Source organism: Calidris pugnax, unplaced genomic scaffold (assembly GCF_001431845.1).
Source record: "Calidris pugnax isolate Ruff unplaced genomic scaffold, ASM143184v1 scaffold237, whole genome shotgun sequence".
NCBI classification, from domain to species: domain Eukaryota; kingdom Metazoa; phylum Chordata; class Aves; order Charadriiformes; family Scolopacidae; genus Calidris; species Calidris pugnax.
The window spans coordinates 441,170-467,963 of record NW_015090985.1 but is presented as its reverse complement, the minus strand read 5'-3'; the positions used below and the strand labels follow the sequence as shown (position 1 = coordinate 467,963).

At 45.2% G+C, this 26,794-nt stretch overlaps 1 protein-coding gene across 1 annotated transcript in view; it reads left to right on the top strand.

Moving 5' to 3' along the window:
- Positions 1–26,794, top strand: part of NEO1 (neogenin 1) — a 193,127-nt gene that overhangs the window by 129,511 nt on the left and 36,822 nt on the right. Inside the window, exons 8-14 of the mRNA XM_014953840.1 lie at positions 1,785–2,004; positions 8,437–8,591; positions 9,994–10,142; positions 18,273–18,411; positions 22,487–22,536; positions 23,585–23,729; positions 25,994–26,104. Coding sequence (XP_014809326.1) covers positions 1,785–2,004; positions 8,437–8,591; positions 9,994–10,142; positions 18,273–18,411; positions 22,487–22,536; positions 23,585–23,729; positions 25,994–26,104 — 969 coding nt within the window. The remainder of the gene's footprint in view (positions 1–1,784; positions 2,005–8,436; positions 8,592–9,993; positions 10,143–18,272; positions 18,412–22,486; positions 22,537–23,584; positions 23,730–25,993; positions 26,105–26,794) is intronic.

Here is a 26,794-nt window from a genome sequence, read left to right as displayed (position 1 = left end):
GAGTGGGGGCTCGGGGAGGGGTGGGAGATGGGATGGAGCAGGAATGGGCACAGTGGCAACGGGAAGGGAGGGAGGGCATCACCAGTGTCCCCATGGAGCTGGGCCTTGGTGGTGGTCACTGCTCTCCAGAGATACACCCTTGTCTTTGTGGTATCACTGGTGTACAGTGGTGTGAAACCATTACACCATTAAATGTCTCATAGTTGGTCCCACTATACTTTTATTACATTGCACAACTCGGATGGAAGCAAGTCCTTTGTTCTTCCCCCATTGTCAGTAGTTGCCTGGGAAATAGAAGTGAAAAAAATGAGAGTTCTGCAAATTCAAGACCTCTATGTGAAGTGGTGCTTTGGTTGACAGGGCTTTTTTTCAGATATAAAATCAGGTTGTGGCTGATGATGGATGATCTCAGCGCAGTTGAGGCCTCCTTGGTGTGTCTGCATGAAGGTTGGGTTGTTCATGTGATGTTTCTGGGTTAGTCAGGGGTTTTGGGTGCAATTTTCTCCTCGTCTGTGGAGACACAAGTCCATGTATCCTGGTGGTACATTGGATGGGGTTGCTGCCGCTCTCAACAGAAACTGTACTCCAGAGTCCTGAACTCTTTCTGGGGAAAATCTGAGATGTTTTAGTTAGTTTCCATAATTAATAAGTGAATAAAGGTATTTGGCTGCATAGATTCCCATGTGGAAAATGTCATCAGGTGGCTTAAGCTTGGTAAATAGTTAAGAATCCAGAAAAAGATCAGGGTATCCTGAGCTCTAGGGTTTTGTTACTAATTGTGTTTCCTGTAATACTCTGTGGTAATTGGGGTCCAGCTGCTGAGAATATTACTGTTAGATTTACTGGATGGATTGCTTTAATAGGATTTGGAGAACAGCTATTAGTACGTTACAGCATGTGCTGTTAACTTGCCAACCCTTTAATGCAGTAATCCCAGAGATTTATCCCAGCTTTAAAGGAGTAACACAGGAAGATGTACATGACTTACCACAAAAAAAAGTTTGTAAAGTCTTCGTATAATACGAAGAAAAGTTTATGCTTGTTAGTATCTTTGTAAAGTGATGTAATGTATGTTATGTGAGGGGGGGGAAGCACTGATGGAAAGAAAACAGTGACCTGAGTGAAAGTAAGGAAAAAAAAAAAATCTCTATTTCCACTGCCAAGTTGGTCACCACATGTTACCGTGGGCAGTAGTAGGACCCAACCAGCTCAGAAAGCAGGTACCATGTGAACTGACATCAACCTTTAATTGCACAAGGTGGATGGGTTTGTACTTCTTAAATGTTTTGCATATTCTGTCTGTCTTTTTTTTTTTTTTTTTTGATTGAGAATTCTGCATTTTAATGAAAGAAAGCAGAAGATGGGGTCTGGATGTATTTTTGAATAAATGATGCAAGTTGGGGGGTTTTATTGGTAAACATTTGGTATTATATCTGGTTTACAAAGCAATGAAAATATTGTTTGCCTCTGGTATGTCCTCTTACAAGGTCATATTTTATCCTCAGTTTTCACCCTTCCCTTTCCCTTGCCACTTCCATTACAGTGGAGATTTGGTCTGCTTGCTCGACAGTGACGTGTCCTTTAATATTTCCCATTAGTTTTCAGTAGTTACCTTTGCCTGCATGTCAGCCTTCAGTTTAATGGCCTTTTTTGTGTGTGTTCATTTTCTTTTGTTTCCCATCGTGGTTTTTGTTTATTTCTTTTGTGTTTTTTTTCTTTTTTTTCTTTTTTTAAACCGTGGTGGTGTTTGCCCTTCATATTCCCCAATGTTTGCACATGACAAGATGTTGCCATCCCAACATTACCTCCCACTTCACTGACCAGTGCCACTAATGACCATCTAGCACCAGCTGCAACAGGACCATTGCCTTCAGCCCCGCGGGACGTCGTGGCCACCCTCGTCTCCACCCGCTTCATCAGACTGACCTGGCGGACGCCTGTATCGGACCCTCAAGGCGACAACCTCACCTACTCCATCTTCTACACCAAGGAAGGTATAAACAGGTAAAGATCTTGACGTGTAAAATGGGTTGTGCTCTTCACAGAATCACAGAATCTTCTAGGTTGGAAGGGACCTTAAAGATCATCTTGTCCAACCGTCAACCTAACTGACAAAAATAGACACCCACACAACAAACAAGGAGCATCATCACTAAACCAGACCTCCCAGCACTACATCAACCCGGCTTTTGAACACCTCCAGGGATGGTGCCTCAACCACCTCCCTGGGCAGCCCATTCCAATGGCTGAGAACCCTTTCAGTAAAAAAAATTTTCCTAATATCCAGCCTGAACCTCCCCTGGTGCAACTTGAGGCCATTTCCTCTTGTCCTGTTGCCTGTGACTTGAGAAAAGAGACCGACTCTTGCGGCTCTTCTTCACGCTGCCTTTGCTTAGAAGCAGGATAATGCTGAAGTCTTTAATGCTCAAACCCCTGTGGAGCCCCAGGGGTTGTGTTCCCTTCCCTCCTGCACGCCGCTGAGAGGAAGAGCATTTTTATTTGCCTCCTTGCTGCGTATACGGGTTCTTAACACCCAACTCTTGTGCATGTGTTTGACTGCAGACAGTTGCTACCTGCTTTTGACAGGCAGCTTAGAAACTATGAGTGAGCGTAGGCTGTAACACCTCTTGGGGAACACTGACATTGCTGCAAATGCCATCCACAGCGGGCACAGGAGCACCCGCCCGATAATCCATGGGCTGTTGAGAGCGAGCAGCCACTTCAGGCTTTAAAACCCTGTCAATGTGCTCTGAATCTAGAGAGAACCACATCGTGGGTGTTGGCTAAAGGTTGCAGTAGGTGTCAGATAAATGTTGATTCTCTCCTAGTAGTCCCTGCAAAATAAAGATTTCATGAATAAGAAGCATTCATGAGTTTCTGACCTATTATCCCAATGGTTTTGTTCAATCATAGAATTTTCTAGGTTGGAAGGGACCTTTCAGATCATCAAGTCCAACCATCAACCTAACACTGACAAAAAATATCACTAAACCGTATCACTGATCTACATCTTCAGAAATCTTTTTCTTTGACCTACCTACACTATATACCATTTCCCAGTATAAATTGCTGCCAATCACATAAGACTTCATTTCTCCATTCAAAACAATTCTTTTTTTTCCTGATAATTAATGCTACATATAAATAGACCATACTCTTTCAAATACCTTTTTATATCTCCTCTCCTAGTCCACATTCTGCTTTTTTCAATCTCTGCCTTTTTCTCACTGATGGGGTCTACTGCTCAAAATTACAGTTTCAAATTGTTGTGGTAAGTTTGGAGGAGTTGGAGCTAACAATCATTTTGAGCAGTACTTAATTAATTGCAAATTAGCTTGCTTATCAGATTTATTACTCCAAAGAAAATGATCTGTCTGCTCACTGTCTAGAGCCTGGGACTCCAAGTTAAGAAAGTAATTTGAAGAGAACATAAACCGCACTGCTGCGTATGGTGAATTGCCACTCTTTCTTCATTCTCTGGCTTGACGTCTTGTCTGGGCTCATGACGATTAATTGAGGCAATTAGTAAAATTTTCTTAGCCTCACAAATGATGTTTTTCTACTTCTTCCTTATTTTGGTAATATTCAATCTTATTGGAGATATTTTAAGTATGACAGGAAAAAAAAAAAAAGGTAGGATCTTGCAGCCTTTCTTGCTTCTTGCCTCTCCTCCAGTTGTAACCACTCTTCCCAGTGGGTCTTGAGATGGTAATTTGCTGGAGCTGCCTTCATGCCTCTCCTCTGCTGGGGCTTGCTTTTGAGGAAACAAAACGCATCCCTTTCCACTACCTACGAGACTATAGAAATCTAGAAAATATTCCTCTTGGGCCAAAAGCTTGTGCAGAACGAAGGGTATCTCATAATTTGTGGTGAATAAAGAAGGAAATTAAGGGTCAATCTGCAGAAAGGGCTGTTTCCAGTCCTTGCAGAGCAACCCTCGGGGCTTGGGCTGACCTGCTCCCCAGGTTTACACAGCAAAGTGCTTGAGCTGGTGCTTATATGTAAGCAGGTGGTTTCATCGACTTCAATGAGATCTTTGTTTGCTTGAGTGTCCTCTTGGAGCAGGGTTCAGAGTAGGCTCTGAAAGCCTTTTCTATTAGCACACACTCGCTGTTTTCTGAGCTTCACTGCTCCTTTGCTTTTTGGAAGTTTTTTTGCTATGGCTCATAAGGACAGTTGGTATCAGGCATTTCACAGCCTGGTATGAAAATCCTGTCAAATCCTGATATTGAACCTGGATTTAGAGAATGAGAACAATAATATTTTTTTTTTTAAGTAACAACAACTTGAACCTGGATTTAGAGAATGAGAACAATATTTTTTTAAAGAAAAGTAAGAAAGAAAAAAAAAACACAGAAAAAAAAAAAAGAGTTGTGTTTACCACTGTGTGTTACGTGGTACTTTTTGACCAGTTGGGTGGGCCTTGTGGCACCGTTGGTTGGTTATTGAAGAAAGAAATAGGTGAGTGTGTCACACGTGAGTAAGCAGTGAGAAATCAGAGCATTTTGAAGTCAGGCTTGGATGCGCAGCCCTCCTTCCTTCCTTCCTTCCTTGGGGCTATAAAACACTGCTTAAATAATTGCTTTGGGGTCCTTGAATTCTGTGTGATCATGTGGCTCTGCTGTGATTTTCAGTGCGTGTACCATCTCCTCATACTATGAGATTTTTGCCTGCATGTACTATTTTCATTGCATGTGTTAGTGGATCCTTTCAGTAACCTCAGTGTTGTCTCTTCCTCGCTTGTGTTTGAGCAGTGATCAGGCTAGGTATTTGAGTTATTTACCTTTTAAATCAGGTGGGTGAAAAATGAAAAGAATATAAGACGGCCCGGCTTAGCTAGATATTCTGACATCTCTAAGCCATCTTTGAAGGGCTGTAAAGAGTCATCTTCATATTGGGCATTGTCAGAGCGCTTACATCTCTCCGCAGTGTACGAGGTGTGCGATTCCTCAGGTATCAGCTGCCTCAGCCACCCTGATTCATGGTCCTTTTAGTTTTCCCTGTTCAGTGAAAGGAGACACGTGCAGAAATGTGGTAAGGTGTTCGTAACTTTGCCCTTTGGACGTATTTAAAGGATGGCAAGATGCCTGGAAGGTGATTTTCCCACCAGTGGTCATGGAGCCCTCCTGTGAAAGGCTCTTGCTCAGCCCCGTGCCTTCTCTTTATGCCACCAGCAGCTTCAGCTGCCGAGAGGTTCCTCCTGCCCCTGCCCCAGAGAAATTCTGTATTTCATCTTTTAAACTCAGTATCTCCTTGTCGAGAAACACTGGCCCTTAAGTTGAGTGTTACACAAGATTTGTAAGTGGCAGCAAACAAGGAATTACAGCAAAAATGCAAATGCTGCCAAAGTCGTAGGAAATTTATCCCTTCTGAAAGGATAGAAGCTGGTTCTGGACGTGTGTGGTGTCTGCTGAGGGGGAGTGCAGGAGAATGAGGATCTCCAGGGCTGGAGGTTGCTCTTGAACAGAGAAACTGGAACTCTCCATGGAAGAGCAGCGTTTCAGAGCACAGAAATCAGCTCACTTCTGCTTGTTTCACTGGCTGCAGAACGTCACCAGCTGGTGGCATCTCTTCATGTTGGCTGGATGGTGTCAGAGAGGCTTTTATTGAGGGAATTACGTGGGAATGAAGTGGGTGTCCATCTCATGGCTTTATGGTCACACCTCAAGTCATCTGATCAGATGGAAATGACTGTCTGCCTTATAGGTTGTACAGTTACATGGTTATTTCCCCCTTGCATTAGGTATTTGGAATTAAAGGCAGTTCCCCTGAAAAGGGTATGAAAATTTGAATGTGCTGGGGGGGCAAATGGAGGTGTAATTCTGCAAAACTTCAGCACTCAGGATCTGGACAAAAATAAAAGAAATAGCAAGCACAGTGCTGGTACGGGATGGCACATCACAGGTGTGAGAGATATCAAATAATATTAAACCCACGTTTCACCGTAGGTGCTTCAAAGGCAGAAAATGGAGTTTAATTGTGTGTAATGACAGTGTGGAAGCGTCTGGGAGCTCGGTGGCCGGGCTCTCCAGCTGGCACGGGCCACCCCCACCTTCCAGCCATGCCCCGTTTTAAACCTTAACTCTAGTTTACAAAGCTCCTTAATTGGGATTATACTGGGATGAGTTAGAATAGTCTTAATGTTCAGTAGGGTAATACAGTTATTCGTATGCCCATCTGGTTTGGTACCTGTTATCCCAACCTAAACACATCACAGCTCGTTAAAGGTGCTCAAAGCGCCCTAAGAAAGGCCATAAATGAGAGATTCATGTAGCACTTAATTAGATTAATCTCAACATGTTTGAAGGCACAGTTCCTAGTTATTACTGAAAATTGCAATACTTTGATGTGTCTGTTTATTTTTTGATAAATGTCTTTCCATTAAAATGATTTGATTTTTTTTGGTAATTTTAAATAATAACCTTGGATTGCTGGCATTTTTTTCCGAGATAAAATCAGTGAGTGCATTTACACTTGAGGCAGAAAATGCAATATATTTTGCATGTCAATGGGCAACAAATGTTATTCCACAGCTGTGAATCAGCTGGCACTTAGGCTGGGTTTGCAAATACCATCATTGTATCTAAGATGCATCTTAAAGGAAACCATCAATTTGAAAATGCGTTTTCCAGCAAACATTTTGCACTAGCTAGAACTGGAAAAGTTGGTGGGGGAAAATATTGATCTTTTTCCCTGTCTCCCCAGGTTCATTCCGTGGTGGGAAAGGTATTTCTTTACCATGTGTCTCGCTTCTCTGTCACCTTCTTTCTTGCAAAAAAATAGTTTAGAAACATTAGAAGAAGAAAAATATTTTGTAAAGCATTTTTAATTCAAATATGCTATAATGATGCTCCTCATTTAACAATGGAAATTTAAAAAGATGTGGAATAAATTAAGCTGCTTATGCAATGCCATTTTAGCTCAACTTTCACGAAGGAGAAGGTTCTAGAAAATGCATTTAACTAGATGTTTAGTTACAGGAAGGGTATTCTTTCCCTCTGTATAGATACAGTGTAATAGTGCAGAAATCAACAGGGATTTCAAAATGTTTTCAACCAAGTTATGCTAAATCAACCGTACCAGTTGAAATAAATCAAAAATAGGGCTTTTGGCATCACATTTCCCTGGTATAAACTAAGGCATAATGGCTGGAAGGTAGGAAAGAGGAGACTGTGGAATAATTTTGCAGAGGCTTCTGCATTAAAAATGATTTAATAGCAGCTAATCATCGGGCTGAGAATCGTCTGCCCTCTGCTGTAGAGCTGAACAAAGTCTAGCAGACAAAAGGGAAAGAATTGTATTCAAAGCAGTCACATTTTCCCTTTATTTTCCCAGTGGGGAAGTTTTTGATTTCTCCTTTTGTTGTCCTGCTTTTATGTGGATTTTGAGGGCAGCGCAGTGTGTGGGTGCCGCTGCCCGAGCGTGGCTCCGGGGGAAGCTCACGGGGGGAGCAGCAATGGCTTGGAAATCCAGCCTGCAGTTAATCAGTCATTAATCTTTTAATCTTCCCCTCAATCCGGAGCTTGATAAGAGCCGATGGAGTTTCCCAGACGGAAAACTGCCCTTCCCGGGGGTGAAGCCCCGGTGCCCGGGGGCGCGATGGAGGATCCCTGAAGGCAGGGCACTAATCCTGCCTCTCGCCTCAGCACCCCGAGTGCCTTCTCCCCACTGGGGTATGGCTTTTGGCTTGCAAAATGGTGGCCTTATTTTATCTGGCAGACACACGGAGGGGTCCAGCAGCCTGGAGGTTGGGCTGAGAGGGAACCGGTGGCGGTGGCTGCTCCGGTCCCTCCTGGGGGGACAGGGGACGGGACGGGCAGACGCTGCCTCCTCTGGGCTCCACCACTTGTGTGGCAACAGCACCCGTGCCCAGCTGTCTGCCCGGGCGTAGGCGAGCCAGAGCCCGGGGCTGTTTTTAAAAAATCTAAATATTAGGGAGGAACTAAAGTAAAGTTTGGAGGTGGAGGAATACATTAAAACAGCTGCTTCGAAAAATACACAGAAAGCAGCCCCGCGATATTAACAAAAATGCCTTAAATCTCAGCAGACCCTCGTGTATGCTGCTTAAATATTTTCTCTTCTGGCTTCAGAGCAGTAGGATAAACTGTCACTGTGAATTATCGCATGCTGTTACGAGAATAACAAAGGAACTACTTAGAATTTTGTGATGTCGGGCATAATTTATTCTTTTACTTCAGTTCATATTTTTTTTTTTCAAAGAGAAGCTACAAAATGAGACGCTGTTTGTCACCAGCAATTTTGGCATATTATTGTTTCATTGTGTAGTCCCTGCCGTATAAATAACCACATCATTAACACGTCGGATACATTCAAACGAGGTACATCTTAGTAGCAACTGTCCCTTCGTTTGCCCCTCAAAAACCCCTCTTACTAATGGATGACTGTTTCTGTGCCCGACCCTTCCCTTTCCTGAAGGGAACGCGTTGAAAATACGAGTCGTCCTGGGGAGACACAGGTGATGATCCAGAACCTGATGCCAGAGACGGTCTATGTCTTCCGCGTCGTGGCGCAGAACAAGCACGGCCCCGGAGAGAGCTCCGTACCCCTGAAGGTGGCAACTCAGCCCGAGGGTGAGCCCCAAAGATTTCCACTCCTCTTGACTTTGGCATCGATTTTATTTGTTTGTTTGTTTTCCCCCATTCGTGACTTTTTCCCAGAATAAGTTGATGCTCTTTAAAAGTTGCATTTCCCAACCGGAGTTTCAAAATGATTTTCCAAGTCACCCTGTTGGTGCTGATGTGATTTATTCTCACCCTTGAGAAGAACTGATCAGACATTCCTTGTTAAATTCAATAAGGTTTCTGTTATAAAAGAATTGCTATTAACTGAAAGAAGAAAAAAACCAGAACTTTAGGAAAATGCGAAGTGTGTCATTTGTTAGGGTCATTCATGGAATTGTCTGGGTTGGAAAGGACATTTAAGATCATCTAGTCCAACCATCAACGTAACTCTGATAAAACCCATCACTAACCCATGTCTCTAAGCACCATGTCAACCCGGCTTTTAAATACCTCCAGGGATGGGGCCTCAACCCCTTCCCTGGACAGCCCATTCCAAGGCTTCATAACCCTTTCCGTGGAAAATATTTTCCTCATCTCCAATCTGAACCTCCCCCTGGGGCAACTTGAGGCCATTCCCTCTTGTCCCATCACCTGTTCCTTGGGAGCAGAGACCGACCCCCCCTGGCTACACCCTCCTTTCAGGGAGTTGGAGAGAGCGAGAAGGTCTCCCCTCAGCCTCCTTTTCTCCAGGCTGAACACCCCCAGCTCCCTCAGCCTCTCCTCACAAGACTTGTGCTCCAGACCCCTCACCAGCTCCATTGCCCTTCTCTGGACCCACTTCAGCCCCTCAATGTCTTTTCGTGGGACATAGCCCTCGAGGTGGGGCCTCATCAGTGCCCAGTACAAGGGGATGATCACCTGAGTCCTACTCCCCACGCTGCTCCTTGTCCAGGCCAGGTTCATGACAAAATCCTCCTGAGTCCTACTCCCCATGCTGTTCCTCATCCAGGCCAGGTTCATGACAAAACGAATCTGACCCAGGGAGGAGGATCTCCCTCAGAAATGTGGTCCCACCTTTATACCCCCCTATGAATCGTGCTCCAGACCCCTCCCCAGCTCCATTGCCTTCCTCTGGACCCACTTCAGCCCTTCAGTGTCTTTGTGGGACACAGCGCTCGAGGTGGGGCCTCATCAGTGCCCAGTACAAGGGGATGATCACCTGAGTCCTACTCCCCACGCTGCTCCTTGTCCAGGCCAGGTTCATGACAAAATGAATCTGACCCAGGGAGGAGGATCTCCCTCAGAAATGTGGTCCCACCTTTATACCCCCCTATGAATCCATGTGAAATGCTGAAATGGGAACAAATATCCATCTTTTAACTGGAGTCAGTTAATAGAGAAGTTGACGTGAAAGTAATTGGCTACTAAATGGTTAGAGTTGGTGACTAGCTGTTCCATGCTTATGTTCCAGTTCAGCTGCCTGGTCCAGCACCCAACATCCGGGCGTACGCCAGCTCCCCCACCTCTGTCACCGTCACCTGGGAGACACCACTGGCTGGAAATGGAGAAATCCAAAACTACAAGCTCTACTACATGGAGAAAGGACAGGACACCGAACAGGTATGGAGCTGACTCTTCCTGCCTGGTATATAGTGCCTTAAACAGCCTTCTGTCTTTCATTATGCTTTTATCTCAAATTTCTAGAAACACCTTGTGAAGTGTTCACTTTTCTGATAGTCTGAATCTTTTCTCCTAAAATATGGAAATACTTAAAAATCCAGCATGAAACGTATATGTCTTGGAATTAAAACAATGTTTTATGCGATGGTTTAGTTAGGTATTCTTCAGCATCAAGAAGCATTTGGGGATGTCCATCATGTATCACCCTTTCAGCAAATGGGGTGTCCATATCACATGAGAAAAACTCCAATAACGGCTCTGTCGTCATTTACCAGTTCTGGTTCACACAGCATAAAGGATGTTTGCGTGGGTTTGGTAGGTTAGTTGGTTTTATTTTAGTAAATTTAGGCCAACTTCTGATTTCAGCATCATCCTTAATCTGAACTGTTCTTGCTTGTTGAGTTCTTTGATCCAGTGATGTGTTTTAGTAGTGGCGAGTGTCTAATTGATTAAGTTTTCTTATGATTCTACTGGAAGAATCCAGTATGTTCTCTACAAATATAGGTTGCCACCTGAGAATAATCACAACTTTGGGATGATTAATCTCAGTCATTTAATTATCCATCCGATTGCGTGTGAATATGATTCCAGGTTTAAAAAAAGCTGAGGGAAGAATATTTTTGCGAGCATTTAAAATAATTTTTGACATCCATTTTTAAATAGGGAAGTCATACTCCTTAGATCATAGAAGCAGAGTCATGGAATGGTTTGGGTTGGAAGGAAGCGTGAAGGCCATCCAGTCCCACCCCCTGCCCTGGGCAGGGACACCTCCCACCAGACCAGGTTGCTCAGAGCCCCATCCAACCTTGAACCCCTCCAGAGATGGGGCAGCCCCAGCTTCTCTGAGCAGCCTGGGCCAGGGTCTCGCCACCCTCACAGCAAAGCAAAGAATTTCTTCCTGAGATCTCATCTAAATTTCCCCTCTTTCAGTTCAAAAGCCTTCCCCCTCATCCCATCGCTCCCCTCCCTGATCCAGAGTCCCTCCCCATCTCTCCTGGAGCCCCTTGAGGGACTGGAAGGGGCTCTTAAGGTCTCCCCAGAGCCTTCTCTTCTCCAGGCTGAACCCCCCCAACTCTCTCAGCCTGTCCTCACAGCAGAGGGCCTCCAGCCCTCCCAGCATCTCCGGGGCCTCCTCTGGCCCCACTCCAACAGGTCCATGTCCTTCCTGTGCTGAGGCCCCAAAGCTGGACGCAGTGCTCCAGGTGGGATTTCCCCAGAGTGGAGCAGAGGGGCAGAATCCAACCCCCTCACCCTGCTGGCCACTCTTCTTTTGATGCATCCCAGGGTGCAGATGGTTTCTGGGCTGCCAGTGCACGTTGCTGGCTCACGTAGAGCTTCTCATCCACCAACACCTCCAAGTCCTTCTCCTCAGGGCTGCTCTCAATCCATTCTCCTCCCAACTTGTATTTGTGCCTGGTGTTGCCGTGGCCCAGGTGCAGGACCTTCTAGTTGGCCTGGTTGAACTTCATGAGGTTCACATGGGCTTAGCTCTTGGGCCTGTCTAGGTCCCTCTGGATGGCATCCCTTCCCTCCAGCGTGTCGCCCACACCATACAGGTTGGTGTTCTTGGCAAGCTTGCTGAGGGTGCCCTTGACCCCACTGTCCATGTCTCCGACAAAGATATTAAACATCATGGGTCCAGGTACTGACCCCTGAGGAACACCATGCGTCACTGGCTTCCCGTTGGACGCTGGTTATTTCCCCCTTGCATTAGGTATTTGGAATTAAAGGCAGTTCCCCTGAAAAGGGTATGAAAATTTGAATGTGCTGGGGGGGCAAATGGAGGTGTAATTCTGCAAAACTTCAGCACTCAGGATCTGGACAAAAATAAAAGAAATAGCAAGCACAGTGCTGGTACAGGATGGCACATCACAGGTGTGAGATATCAAATAATATTAAACCCACGTTTCACCGTAGGTGCTTCAAAGGCAGAAAATGGAGTTTAATTGTGTGTAATGACAGTGTGGAAGCGTCTGGGAGCTCGGTGGCCGGGCTCTCCAGCTGGCACGGGCCACCCCCACCTTCCAGCCATGCCCCGTTTTAAACCTTAACTCTAGTTTACAAAGCTCCTTAATTGGGATTATACTGGGATGAGTTAGAATAGTCTTAATGTTCAGTAGGGTAATACAGTTATTCGTATGCCCATCTGGTTTGGTACCTGTTATCCCAACCTAAACACATCACAGCTCGTTAAAGGTGCTCAAAGCGCCCTAAGAAAGGCCATAAATGAGAGATTCATGTAGCACTTAATTAGATTAATCTCAACATGTTTGAAGGCACAGTTCCTAGTTATTACTGAAAATTGCAATACTTTGATGTGTCTGTTTATTTTTTGATAAATGTCTTTCCATTAAAATGATTTGATTTTTTTTGGTAATTTTAAATAATAACCTTGGATTGCTGGCATTTTTTTCCGAGATAAAATCAGTGAGTGCATTTACACTTGAGGCAGAAAATGCAATATATTTTGCATGTCAATGGGCAACAAATGTTATTCCACAGCTGTGAATCAGCTGGCACTTAGGCTGGGTTTGCAAATACCATCATTGTATCTAAGATGCATCTTAAAGGAAACCATCAATTTGAAAATGCGTTTTCCAGCAAACATTTTGCACTAGCTAGAACTGGAAAAGTTGGTGGGGGAAAATATTGATCTTTTTCCCTGTCTCCCCAGGTTCATTCCGTGGTGGGAAAGGTATTTCTTTACCATGTGTCTCGCTTCTCTGTCACCTTCTTTCTTGCAAAAAAATAGTTTAGAAACATTAGAAGAAGAAAAATATTTTGTAAAGCATTTTTAATTCAAATATGCTATAATGATGCTCCTCATTTAACAATGGAAATTTAAAAAGATGTGGAATAAATTAAGCTGCTTATGCAATGCCATTTTAGCTCAACTTTCACGAAGGAGAAGGTTCTAGAAAATGCATTTAACTAGATGTTTAGTTACAGGAAGGGTATTCTTTCCCTCTGTATAGATACAGTGTAATAGTGCAGAAATCAACAGGGATTTCAAAATGTTTTCAACCAAGTTATGCTAAATCAACCGTACCAGTTGAAATAAATCAAAAATAGGGCTTTTGGCATCACATTTCCCTGGTATAAACTAAGGCATAATGGCTGGAAGGTAGGAAAGAGGAGACTGTGGAATAATTTTGCAGAGGCTTCTGCATTAAAAATGATTTAATAGCAGCTAATCATCGGGCTGAGAATCGTCTGCCCTCTGCTGTAGAGCTGAACAAAGTCTAGCAGACAAAAGGGAAAGAATTGTATTCAAAGCAGTCACATTTTCCCTTTATTTTCCCAGTGGGGAAGTTTTTGATTTCTCCTTTTGTTGTCCTGCTTTTATGTGGATTTTGAGGGCAGCGCAGTGTGTGGGTGCCGCTGCCCGAGCGTGGCTCCGGGGGAAGCTCACGGGGGGAGCAGCAATGGCTTGGAAATCCAGCCTGCAGTTAATCAGTCATTAATCTTTTAATCTTCCCCTCAATCCGGAGCTTGATAAGAGCCGATGGAGTTTCCCAGACGGAAAACTGCCCTTCCCGGGGGTGAAGCCCCGGTGCCCGGGGGCGCGATGGAGGATCCCTGAAGGCAGGGCACTAATCCTGCCTCTCGCCTCAGCACCCCGAGTGCCTTCTCCCCACTGGGGTATGGCTTTTGGCTTGCAAAATGGTGGCCTTATTTTATCTGGCAGACACACGGAGGGGTCCAGCAGCCTGGAGGTTGGGCTGAGAGGGAACCGGTGGCGGTGGCTGCTCCGGTCCCTCCTGGGGGGACAGGGGACGGGACGGGCAGACGCTGCCTCCTCTGGGCTCCACCACTTGTGTGGCAACAGCACCCGTGCCCAGCTGTCTGCCCGGGCGTAGGCGAGCCAGAGCCCGGGGCTGTTTTTAAAAAATCTAAATATTAGGGAGGAACTAAAGTAAAGTTTGGAGGTGGAGGAATACATTAAAACAGCTGCTTCGAAAAATACACAGAAAGCAGCCCCGCGATATTAACAAAAATGCCTTAAATCTCAGCAGACCCTCGTGTATGCTGCTTAAATATTTTCTCTTCTGGCTTCAGAGCAGTAGGATAAACTGTCACTGTGAATTATCGCGTGCTGTTACGAGAATAACAAAGGAACTACTTAGAATTTTGTGATGTCGGGCATAATTTATTCTTTTACTTCAGTTCATATTTTTTTTTTTCAAAGAGAAGCTACAAAATGAGACGCTGTTTGTCACCAGCAATTTTGGCATATTATTGTTTCATTGTGTAGTCCCTGCCGTATAAATAACCACATCATTAACACGTCGGATACATTCAAACGAGGTACATCTTAGTAGCAACTGTCCCTTCGTTTGCCCCTCAAAAACCCCTCTTACTAATGGATGACTGTTTCTGTGCCCGACCCTTCCCTTTCCTGAAGGGAACGCGTTGAAAATACGAGTCGTCCTGGGGAGACACAGGTGATGATCCAGAACCTGATGCCAGAGACGGTCTATGTCTTCCGCGTCGTGGCGCAGAACAAGCACGGCCCCGGAGAGAGCTCCGTACCCCTGAAGGTGGCAACTCAGCCTGAGGGTGAGCCCCAAAGATTTCCAGTCCTCTTGACTTTGGCATCGATTTTATTTGTTTGTTTGTTTTCCCCCATTCGTGACCTTTCCCCAGAATAAGTTGATGCTCTTTAAAAGTTGCATTTCCCAACCGGAGTTTCAAAATGATTTTCCAAGTCACCCTGTTGGTGCTGATATGATTTATTCTCACCCTTGAGAAGAACTGATCAGACATTCCTTGTTAAATTCAATAAGGTTTCTGTTATAAAAGAATTGCTATTAACTGAAAGAAGAAAAAAACCAGAACTTTAGGAAAATGCGAAGTGTGTCATTTGTTAGGGTCATTCATGGAATTGTCTGGGTTGGAAGGGACATTTAAGATCATCTAGTCCAACCATCAACGTAACTCTGATAAAACCCATCACTAACCCATGTCTCTAAGCACTATGGCAACCCGGCTTTTAAATACCTCCAGGGATGGGGCCTCAACCCCTTCCCTGGGCAGCCCATTCCAAGGCTTCATAACCCTTTCCGTGGAAAATTTTTTCCTCATCTCCAATCTGAACCTCCCCCTGGGGCAACTTGAGGCCATTCCCTCTTGTCCCATCACCTGTTCCTTGGGAGCAGAGACCGACCCCCCCTGGCTACACCCTCCTTTCAGGGAGTTGGAGAGAGCGAGAAGGTCTCCCCTCAGCCTCCTTTTCTCCAGGCTGAACACCCCCAGCTCCCTCAGCCTCTCCTCACAAGACTTGTGCTCCAGACCCCTCCCCAGCTCCATTGCCTTCCTCTGGACCCACTTCAGCCCTTCAGTGTCTTTGTGGGACACAGCGCTCGAGGTGGGGCCTCATCAGTGCCCAGTACAAGGGGATGATCACCTGAGTCCTACTCCCCACGCTGCTCCTTGTCCAGGCCAGGTTCATGACAAAATGAATCTGACCCAGGGAGGAGGATCTCCCTCAGAAATGTGGTCCCACCTTTATACCCCCCTATGAATCCATGTGAAATGCTGAAATGGGAACAAATATCCATCTTTTAACTGGAGTCAGTTAATAGAGAAGTTGACGTGAAAGTAATTGGCTACTAAATGGTTAGAGTTGGTGACTAGCTGTTCCATGCTTATGTTCCAGTTCAGCTGCCTGGTCCAGCACCCAACATCCGGGCGTACGCCAGCTCCCCCACCTCTGTCACCGTCACCTGGGAGACACCACTGGCTGGAAATGGAGAAATCCAAAACTACAAGCTCTACTACATGGAGAAAGGACAGGACACCGAACAGGTATGGAGCTGACTCTTCCTGCCTGGTATATAGTGCCTTAAACAGCCTTCTGTCTTTCATTATGCTTTTATCTCAAATTTCTAGAAACACCTTGTGAAGTGTTCACTTTTCTGATAGTCTGAATCTTTTCTCCTAAAATATGGAAATACTTAAAAATCCAGCATGAAACGTATATGTCTTGGAATTAAAACAATGTTTTATGCGATGGTTTAGTTAGGTATTCTTCAGCATCAAGAAGCATTTGGGGATGTCCATCATGTATCACCCTTTCAGCAAATGGGGTGTCCATATCACATGAGAAAAACTCCAATAACGGCTCTGTCGTCATTTACCAGTTCTGGTTCACACAGCATAAAGGATGTTTGCGTGGGTTTGGTAGGTTAGTTGGTTTTATTTTAGTAAATTTAGGCCAACTTCTGATTTCAGCATCATCCTTAATCTGAACTGTTCTTGCTTGTTGAGTTCTTTGATCCAGTGATGTGTTTTAGTAGTGGCGAGTGTCTAATTGATTAAGTTTTCTTATGATTCTACTGGAAGAATCCAGTATGTTCTCTACAAATATAGGTTGCCACCTGAGAATAATCACAACTTTGGGATGATTAATCTCAGTCATTTAATTATCCATCCGATTGCGTGTGAATATGATTCCAGGTTTAAAAAAAGCTGAGGGAAGAATATTTTTGCGAGCATTTAAAATAATTTTTGACATCCATTTTTAAATAGGGAAGTCATACTCCTTAGATCATAGAAGCAGAGTCATGGAATGGTTTGGGTTGGAAGGAAGCGTGAAGGCCATCCAGTCCCACCCCCTGCCCTGGGCAGGGACACCTCCCACCAGACCAGGTTGCTCAGAGCCCCATCCAACCTTGAACCCCTCCAGAGATGGGGCAGCCCCAGCTTCTCTGAGCAGCCTGGGCCAGGGTCTCGCCACCCTCACAGCAAAGCAAAGAATTTCTTCCTGAGATCTCATCTAAATTTCCCCTCTTTCAGTTCAAAAGCCTTCCCCCTCATCCCATCGCTCCCCTCCCTGATCCAGAGTCCCTCCCCATCTCTCCTGGAGCCCCTTGAGGGACTGGAAGGGGCTCTTAAGGTCTCCCCAGAGCCTTCTCTTCTCCAGGCTGAACCCCCCCAACTCTCTCAGCCTGTCCTCACAGCAGAGGGCCTCCAGCCCTCCCAGCATCTCCGGGGCCTCCTCTGGCCCCACTCCAACAGGTCCATGTCCTTCCTGTGCTGAGGCCCCAAAGCTGGACGCAGTGCTCCAGGTGGGATTTCCCCAGAGTGGAGCAGAGGGGCAGAATCCAACCCCCTCACCCTGCTGGCCACTCTTCTTTTGATGCATCCCAGGGTGCAGATGGTTTCTGGGCTGCCAGTGCACGTTGCTGGCTCACGTAGAGCTTCTCATCCACCAACACCTCCAAGTCCTTCTCCTCAGGGCTGCTCTCAATCCATTCTCCTCCCAACTTGTATTTGTGCCTGGTGTTGCCGTGGCCCAGGTGCAGGACCTTCTAGTTGGCCTGGTTGAACTTCATGAGGTTCACATGGGCTTAGCTCTTGGGCCTGTCTAGGTCCCTCTGGATGGCATCCCTTCCCTCCAGCGTGTCGCCCACACCATACAGGTTGGTGTTCTTGGCAAGCTTGCTGAGGGTGCCCTTGACCCCACTGTCCATGTCTCCGACAAAGATATTAAACATCATGGGTCCAGGTACTGACCCCTGAGGAACACCATGCGTCACTGGCTTCCCGTTGGACGCTGAGCCATTGACCACAACCCTTTGAGTGGGGCCATCCAGCCAGTTCCTGATCCACTGAGTGGTCCATCCATCAAATCCATGGCTCTCCAATTTAGAGACAAGATGAAACGTCATTTTCCACTTCTGCATCCCACTATTCAGAACATAATCATAATTTTCACTAACAGAGAGGTTTGCCTGATCTCTTTTCATTTACAGACCCAGTGTCCGTGCTGTGACAGGGCAGACAGGTCGTGCTTTCTCCCCACACTCACTGTTTGCACCTTCACAAGTCGTGGCCGTGAATAAACTGTGTGTTTCATCTGCAGGTGCTACAGATGAACTTTATTGTGTGTGACTTTATTGCTGCACGCAAAGACCTGTATAATAGTGTCAGACCTGCTTCTCACCTTGCCTTCTACACGTTAACTTTATTGTGTGTGACTTTATTGCTGCACACAAAGTCTAAGACCTGTATATTAGTGCCAGACCTGCTTCTGACCTTGCCTTCTACACGTGTGTTTGTCAACAGGACGTTGATGTAGGAGGACTCTCCTACACCATTAACGGGTTAAAGAAATACACCGAGTACAGTTTCCGAGTGGTGGCGTACAACAAACACGGCCCCGGGGTCTCCACCCAAGATGTGGTTGTACGAACGCTGTCAGATGGTAAGCTGCTTTATTCCAATCTTTTTTTTTTTTGGCAGGAATTATGTGGTAATTTCCTTTAAGTGAATTTTTAACCAGAAAGACTTCTATGTTTTTTGTTCATTGTTGCCCTATTTTATTAATAATGTAGTTGTTGCCCATGCCGTGCACGCTGAAAGTTGCCCCGGAGGCTTTCCAAATTAGGTGAAAGAAAATTACTATACCTGATTCTGATTAGGAAACAACTGTATCCTTCATTTCAACATCAGTAGTTTATTTCATGGGTTATTGAGTCTACAAAAGTATTAAGAGTGGACAGAAACACAATTAAATTGAAGTCAACAACTCCAGATTGTTTTTCAGCTTCTATAATATTTTTACATACGAGCAGACTTTTGCTTTTGGAATGGTTTTATTTTAATTGTGGTCGTATGGGAAAATGCTGCATGTCTTTGTTTGGACCCCAGCGCTATTAAATCAGCTGCATATAATAATGAAAGCAGGCAGGGGCAACAGTAGTTTCTGTAAGGCAAATAAAGAGGTAACGTGAGCAAATATAGACATAGGAAGAGTTGTAGAGTGATCACAGGTAATGTTAACTTTTATTTTTTATAGAGAAGTTAATTTATATGTAAGAATAGTCAGAGCCTGGCCTGGAATCCTGTCTCCAGGAGTGACCAGGAGCAGAACAGACGAGCAGAGAGTGTTGTCCCAGTCCATGTCCAAAAGTTTGTTTCTCCAGGACTTTTTCACTCTGCAGTGGTTTCTGCGTGTTTACTAATTCAGTTTCTCTTCCGTGAAACCCTGTCAGCATCCTCTTTAACCCATGGCAGCTTTTAGCATCCATGACAACAAGGATTCTACAAATAAATTTCCTGTGAAAAATCACCCCATTTTGTCTGTTTTGAACCTGCTGTGTGTTAGTGTCATCTGTTGCCTGTGGCTGTACTGCCTGGAAGAGGGAATAATCAGTGTCCCACCAGCCCTCTCCATCCCCCTCCTCACTTTACAGACTTTGCTGTGTTCTCCCTCATCCATCTCTTTCCCAGGTCCTGAAGCCTCAGAGGGATCAGTCTTTTCTTTTGTGGAAGCTGTTTTGACTTTCAGTGCCCTTTTCCCAACTTTTCTTGGGCTTCCTTTCTCCTGCACGCTTCCAAAATTGGAGATAGAGGGGACTAAAATTGTACCAAAGATGCAAGTGTGTAAATACTAGCATCTGACTGACTTTTCAGTTCATTCTGAGCACTAAGGTGACATTTTAGGCGTAGGCTGATCTTGGTGGACTTGCTCTGCTTACAGCCATCGTTTCACATATAGAGGCAGGTTGGTTTTTCCCACCTTAAAGTGTGTCACTTCAGCCACTGTGAATTTCATCTGTCCCTTTACATCCAGGCACAAAATGTCCTGGAGTCTTTCTGCAGTTCTTTACCATGGGATCTCACCCGTGCTGACGTCTCACCTGGCTGCTCAGCCTCCTTTCATCACGTAGGGATGTGTTGAGCCAAAGGGGTCTCAGCACAAACCACGGTGCAGCCCCACAGGTCCCTTCCCACCACCCACGTTCCTTCCTTCTCTTGCCTTTCTTTTAACCAGTTGTTTGCTCAGGCGAGGGCTTCTCTCCTGCCCCTCCTGGCTTTGTTTCTGAAGAGCTCTCCACCAGGTGTGATGGGAGATTTCCCTTTGAAAAGTGACACATTTGCATTATCACTCCATGTCGCTGGGGATTTCACGCTCTGTTGTAGCTGCAGTTTATTTGCCTAATACAGGTTCCTGACTTATTACTTACTGATGTTTCTCAAATGCAACCCTTTTACAAATCCTGGCATCGATTTCCCATCTCCTGGTGTGGAGGTGACTTGTGAGAGGTTACAGCAGCTGTTTCGGTCCCAAGCTCCTTGAGAAATCCCAATCCCAGCATCAAAGCCTGGCGATGCGCTGCTGGTCCTTCTCTCTGACTCTTCCAGAACCCTCTCTATTGACATTTTGGTTTCACAGATACTGTAAGTCCCTCGTACAAGGTGTGATGGAAACCTCTCCTCTTCCTTTCACCCAGTACCAATGCAAAGAGGGTAGTTGTGTGGCTTAATTTCTTTTTTTATCTGTCAAACCCGGAGCATTTGCTAACTCTACAATTTCTCTAAAGGGCTTCCAGCCCTTCATTTGTTTGAAGAAGAATGTATTATTGTAATGTCATTTTCAAGTTTTCCTGAAGTTCTTTCTGGCCCAACCTAGGTTTTAACATTTAACCTATGGATATTTATTTTCTACAGCTTTCTGAAGGATGGCATCTTGCCTCTAACAGTCTTTTAGCCTTGCTGCTTAACTGTGCCGCTCTCCCCTCCAATCTCTCAAATCTTTCTGGATGAGCAATGCATGTTTTCTTCTTGCCTTTTCTTACTGTGGTTTCTGTAAGCAATCTCCACGTTCCCTGCAGGGATTGCTCTTTAAGCTGCTTTTAGCTTCTATTTAACAATCTGCTTTGGTTTGATGGAGGTTTTTGCTCCCAATCTAAGTGTGTTACGGTGGTTTGTTGCAGGATAGCCCTTCAGGTATTACAGCTTCTCTTCTCCTCTCTTCCTGATCTATAGGAAGCCGTTGTGTATCTCAGCTAGAACAGTAATCTCTGCCTCACACCCTGATCGAGGACGATTCCTTTACCAACTCGTCCTCGTGGTCTCTCTGAACCGTCACCACCTCCAGCCTGGGTGGTCACTCTACAACAGACCAAACCAGGCTCTGCCTTTCCTTGCGAACCACGGGCTCTCAAAACCCATTTGATCTGCTGCCCTGGTTAAGTTCAGAGTCTGATCTGAGTCTAAGCTTCCTTTGACATAAAATGAACTGTGCACATGGTGAGATATGTGTGTATGAATATATTTACATACGTGTATCCTCCTCTGTGTCCTACTGATCGTCTTTCTCTCACCAAGTCTGCAGTATATGCATTAATTGTTATTCATCCTTGTGAAGCCTATGACTTAATTTTAGGTTATTCTGAAAGTAGGCACCGCGTAAAACAAAGAGGAGAAAACCCCTTAACTTTATTTTATTTCCTTCTCTTAACTTGTTAAGATAACTTCTCTTAAATGTTCCTGCTTTTTGAAGGACGTAGGACTTAACCCCTTGATCTGGTGATTTCAGACTCGGTTCAGTTGGCAAGAGAGAAAGAAAACCAAATCCTCATTGTCTCCATTTCTGTTGTTGACCTGGGGAAGAGGGTATTTATTTAACCACACCCCAGTGTTCCTTTCACTTATCTCAGGCCACTTTCACTTTATGTACTAGGGGTGTTTTTGTCGGTATTGTTGTGGCTGGTGTGAGTTATTTGGAAAATGCATTATTCAGGCCAGAACAATCTTGAGACCTCTTGTGCTGCTTGTCCTTGTGCTTTGCTGGAGCCTCACCTTCCTGTCAGGGAACCCTTATCTCTGCCTTTGAGCCAACGTTTGCGGGGATGAAGTGCCATGATGAGGGTTTCCTTGGTCTCAGGTTCTCTCTTTCATTGCTGGTTTGTCTATTGGATCTTCACTGTCAGGACCAGCACGTTGCTACAGCTGGTAAAGAGCTACCAATGAGTGGAAGTTTAAAAGCAGAACCTGTCTTTGCGATGCACTTCACCTCTTCAGCAACACAGGGTTGACTCTTGAGTTTTGAGTTGACCATTGAGTTTTTCCTGTTACAGAAAGTCATGGTAACAAAAACCACGGCTACAATTTTATATGTGGGTTCCCAGGATCCAGCATGTAAATGAAATACTTGATTTTGAAAAGTACTGGATGTGATCTGTTTTCTAAGAGCTTATGGGAAGTACCTTTAAATAAAAGACTTTTTTTATTTAGATACCTGTGATAAGTAAAGACCTGAGTAAAAAGTGAGTTCATTTCTTTATGATGAAAAATCTGCAAACTTCCTAAGCCAGTCACTGTATGTCATAAAGTCCCTCTGGTAGGATTTTGAGTTTCTTTATATCGTGTCTTAAACCAGAAAGGTGTGTATTTTCATCATGAATGACAGCAGAGAGCCGTTGGGTAAGGAAGTACAGTGTTTGATACAGTACATGGATATTTCAGAGTTGTAATTCCATTAATGTTTCTAGTCCCCAGTGCTCCACCACAGAATCTGACGCTGGAAGTACGGAATTCCAAGGTAAGACATGGAGAATTTCCTGTTGGGAGTGGGGAAATAAAATGTCGGTGGGTCTTAGATCGGCCAAATTTTAGAGCTGCTTTGGGTCCTTTTTTGCCCATGCTGCTTTTCAGCTGTTTGTGCCTGAGCTGCCCAGCAGGAGAATATCTGAACCCGGGGCTTGAAGCGTGAGAAGCTCCCATCCAGCTGTGGGTTGTACATCATGGGATGCAGTGAGGCCAGTGACAATGTCCCAAAGCACGGAGGCTAACGATGAACAAAGTTTAATCAGGCTCAGAAGCCTGAAGCACCAGAGCTTGAATGTGTGTGTGTTGATGAACTATTGTTTACAGTGTGTGCGTTCACATGCACCATTATATTGTCCTCGGATGCAGTGAGGCCAGTGACAATGTCCCAAAGCACAGAGGCTAATGATGAACAAAGTTTAATCAGGCTCAGAAGCCTGAAGCACCAGAGCTTGAATGTGTGTGTGTTGATGAACTATTGTTTACAGTGTGTGTGCGTACACATGCACCGTTATATTGTCCTGGGCACTTCACAGGAGGAAATTATATACTTCATCACTAAAGTCATAATGACTATGATTGGAGATTTTTTTAAAAGCCTTTTCTAAATACTCCTTTCAAAATACCTTCTTCTACTGCCTGTACGATTAAAAATCACTAACTTCCTGCCCATAATCCACTGTTCAGATAACCTGTATCCTTTAGAGAAAATCCTGGTCCTTAAAAAATAGATCCTCAAGTCAAATGTATCTTCAGATAACCAGAAGAAAATGAAAGGGAAACCTGAGGGGCCATTTCTGAAATTGGAATCAGAAGGTCTAATAGGATTGAAGTGCTTTGAGGTGAACTTCTCAAGGCACAAGCATGACCTGGGCTGCTGCTGAGCCTGAGGTGCTTTCCTTTTTGCAGAGAGCCTATGGGTTATCACATGAAAATGCAGTATTTTCTGTCTGTGTGTTTTCCCGTTGTGTGTTTGATGAAGTATTGGCACTTTGGGGTTTGGCTGCCTGGGGTCGATGACTGTGACCTTCTCCCTCCCGCAGAGCATCATGCTGCACTGGCAGCCGCCCCCCGCGGGGACACACAGTGGGCAAATCACCGGCTACAAAATCCGCTACCGCAAAGCGTCCCGCAAGAGCGACGTGACGGAGAGCATCGGTGGGACCCAGCTCTTCCAGCTCATTGAAGGTGAGTTTTTATTTGCAAGTGTTTGTTGTCAGAGAGGGGTTTTTAGGTGCTTTCAATGGGCTGAGGCTGAGAGACGTGTTTTGTGCAGGGTTCTTGCCTTGGAAGAAAAAATGCAAACCCTTAAAATGAGTGTTTGTAGGCGATGGGGTAGTGTGGGCTGGCTGCTGGTAACCAAAGTCTCGTGGCCTGTTTTCTAGTATTCATTTAGCCATTGATTTGCTGAACGGACTGGATGAGTCCTCCTAAAACCAATACAAAAGGTGCAGGGGTTCCATAGAGAGGATGGTGTGGGCTGGCTGCTGGTAACCAAAGTCTCATGGCCTGTTTTCTAGCATTCATTTAGCCATTGATTTGCTGAATGGACTGGATGAGTCCTCCTAAAACCATTACAAAAGGTGTAGGGGTTCCATAGAGAGGATGCAGGACAAGAGGAAATGGGCACAAATTTCAACATAAGAAGTTCCACCTCAACATGAGGAAGAACTTCTTTCCTGTGAGGGTGGCAGAGCCCTGGAAGAGGCTGCCCAGGGAGGTGGGGGAGTCTCCTTCTCTGGAGACATTCCAAACCCCACCTGGACACGTTCCTGTGCGACCTGCTCTGGGTGGGACCTGCTCTGGCAGGGGGTTTGAGGAGATGATCTCCAGAGGTCCCTTCCAACCCCCTAGCATTCTGTGATGGACAGACAGGATGAGCTCGGGACCAAATGCCAGAAATAAAAGTGTGGAGACGGATGCTACGGAGATGCCATGGGGCAGGGGCTTGGCAGAGTCCTCTCCTGGCCTGTGGGTGTGATGGAGGAGCCCGTGCTCCAGCTCACAGCGCTCGCCCACAAGCCCACCTCAGATCCCACCTATGAACTTCCCACCTCAGGCATCTCTGCAGAGCATCCTGCCCAATTTCACTGACATCAATCTTTTTCCTTTTTCCTGGCGTGAATGTAATATATCTTCTCTTTACTTTATACGCTTAAAATCCAGCCTAGTCCATTACTTAGTATAAATTATATATTGTTACCAGAACTAGAATTTTGTATGGCAGAAATAAACAGCACAGGAGAACAGGAGCAAGGCTACAGATCATTCATTTTTTAAATCTCTGTAAATGAACACTTGGTCAAAAGAGAAGAAATTGTGCCTCTCTAGGAAATGACTATACACTTCTTTAACAAGATGTTTTGATTTGTTCTCAAGAGCTCCAGCTGTGACTCCGTGAGTTTCAGTTTCTCAGAGTAGGAGTGGATGTGTGCTTGTAACTAGAGTATATTTTTGCCAGCAGCAAAGCCTGTTTAAGAAGTTCCATATATCAAATTTTGAGTGTTTCCATACTGCTTTGGTTATTGATTATACGCTCTTATGTAGTATTTGCTCATTTTGGTCACTTGTTGTCCATACTGCACACCTGGGTTTAGTTATGGGTGTGGGTGGTTCTGTACTTAAAACCAGTTAATGGTCAGAAATTAAAGCTGGCTGCAACCAGCACCTCACGGTGTCTGCCAGCAGCCCACGGGGACAGTCTGGGGGGTGTCCAGAGGAGAGCCACCAAGCTGGTGAGGGGCCTGGAGAACAAGTCCTATGAGGAGAGGCTGAGGGAACTGGGCATGTTTAGTTTGGAGAAGAGGAGGCTGAGGGGAGACCTCATTGCCCTCTACAACTACCTGAAAGGAGGTTGTAGAGAGGCAGGTGTTGGCCTCTTCTCCCAAAGGACGAACGACAAGACCAGAGGAAATGGTCTGAAGTTGGGGCAGGGGAGATTTAGATTAGATATTAGAAAGAACTACTTTACTGAGAGGGTGGTCAGGCCCTGGAACAGCCTGCCCAGGGAGGTGGTGGAGTCACCATCCCTGGAGGGATTTAAGAAACGTATAGACATGGCTCTTCAGGGGCTGCGCTAGTGCCCAAGGTTATTGGTTTATGGTGAGGTGTTGAGTGTGGGGTTTAGTTGGTGGGTGCAGTGGGTTTTTGGTTTTTTGTGTTTTTTTTTTTTTTTTTTGTGGTTGGACTCGATGATCTCAGAGGTCCCTTCCAACCACTAAGATTCTGTGATTCTGTGTCACAGCCCTGGGTGTCCCTGGTGACAGTGCAGCTGTCACACCAGGCTCCAGCGGACACGCTGGGCGAGAGGCAATTTGCGCTCAGGTCATACCTGTGTTTTAATGAGGAACTGTGATTCCCATGCTCAGGGTTGGAATCCCGGGTGGTGTTGATGGAATTCTGGTGTTGATGGAATTCCGGTGTTGATGTCCCAGGTGCTCTTTGCCCCTTAGGTCTGGAACGAGGCACAGAGTACAGCTTCCGAGTGGCCGCCCTGACCGTTAACGGGACCGGACCAGCGACCGACTGGGTATCGGCGGAAACATTTGAGAGCGACCTGGATGGTAAGAGCAGAAGTGTCACCGTGTTTGTGACACCCAAAACACCAGAATTCGTGCACAGTAATGTTTGTTTGCCTTTTTAGAAGGCAAACCTGATTTTGTTCAGTTGGTTTTACTGTGTTCTAATTATACAATATGCTCTAATTATGATTAAAATTAATTTTTATTTTAACATCAAGTTCTTGCCAAGTCAATTAAATAGCTTGATATTAGACCCTGCTTCTACGCTGTCTGCTGCTGTATGTTGGCACTGTTTTTTCTGCTAAGAAATTCCCAATTATGAATGACAATGTCAGCGTTTCAATATTTAAATAATAATAATACATTATGAGATTCATATAATGGTAACAGTGGCTCGATTTTTGTAGTGTAATAAAATTAATCTTGTTAATTATGCAGGAGTTTACATGCTATGAAGCAGAGGTAGGAGGGCTGTTTTCCTGGAGGGCAGTAAGACAGTGATTGTGCATTGATGTACCACTGAAGTTACACTGACGAAACCACTGACGTGTGCCTCCAAGAGCACAGAGCAGTGATGTGCTATTTTCATACTGGGGGACACTGTGCGCCCCCAAACTGGACGTGCCCCTGTTGATGGTGTGCACTGTGGCTGCAGACTCAGAGCTGTAAACTTTGTCAAATGTGAGAGAGATGCCTCAGCAGGAGGAGAGAAGTGATGGAAAGCATTGGTGT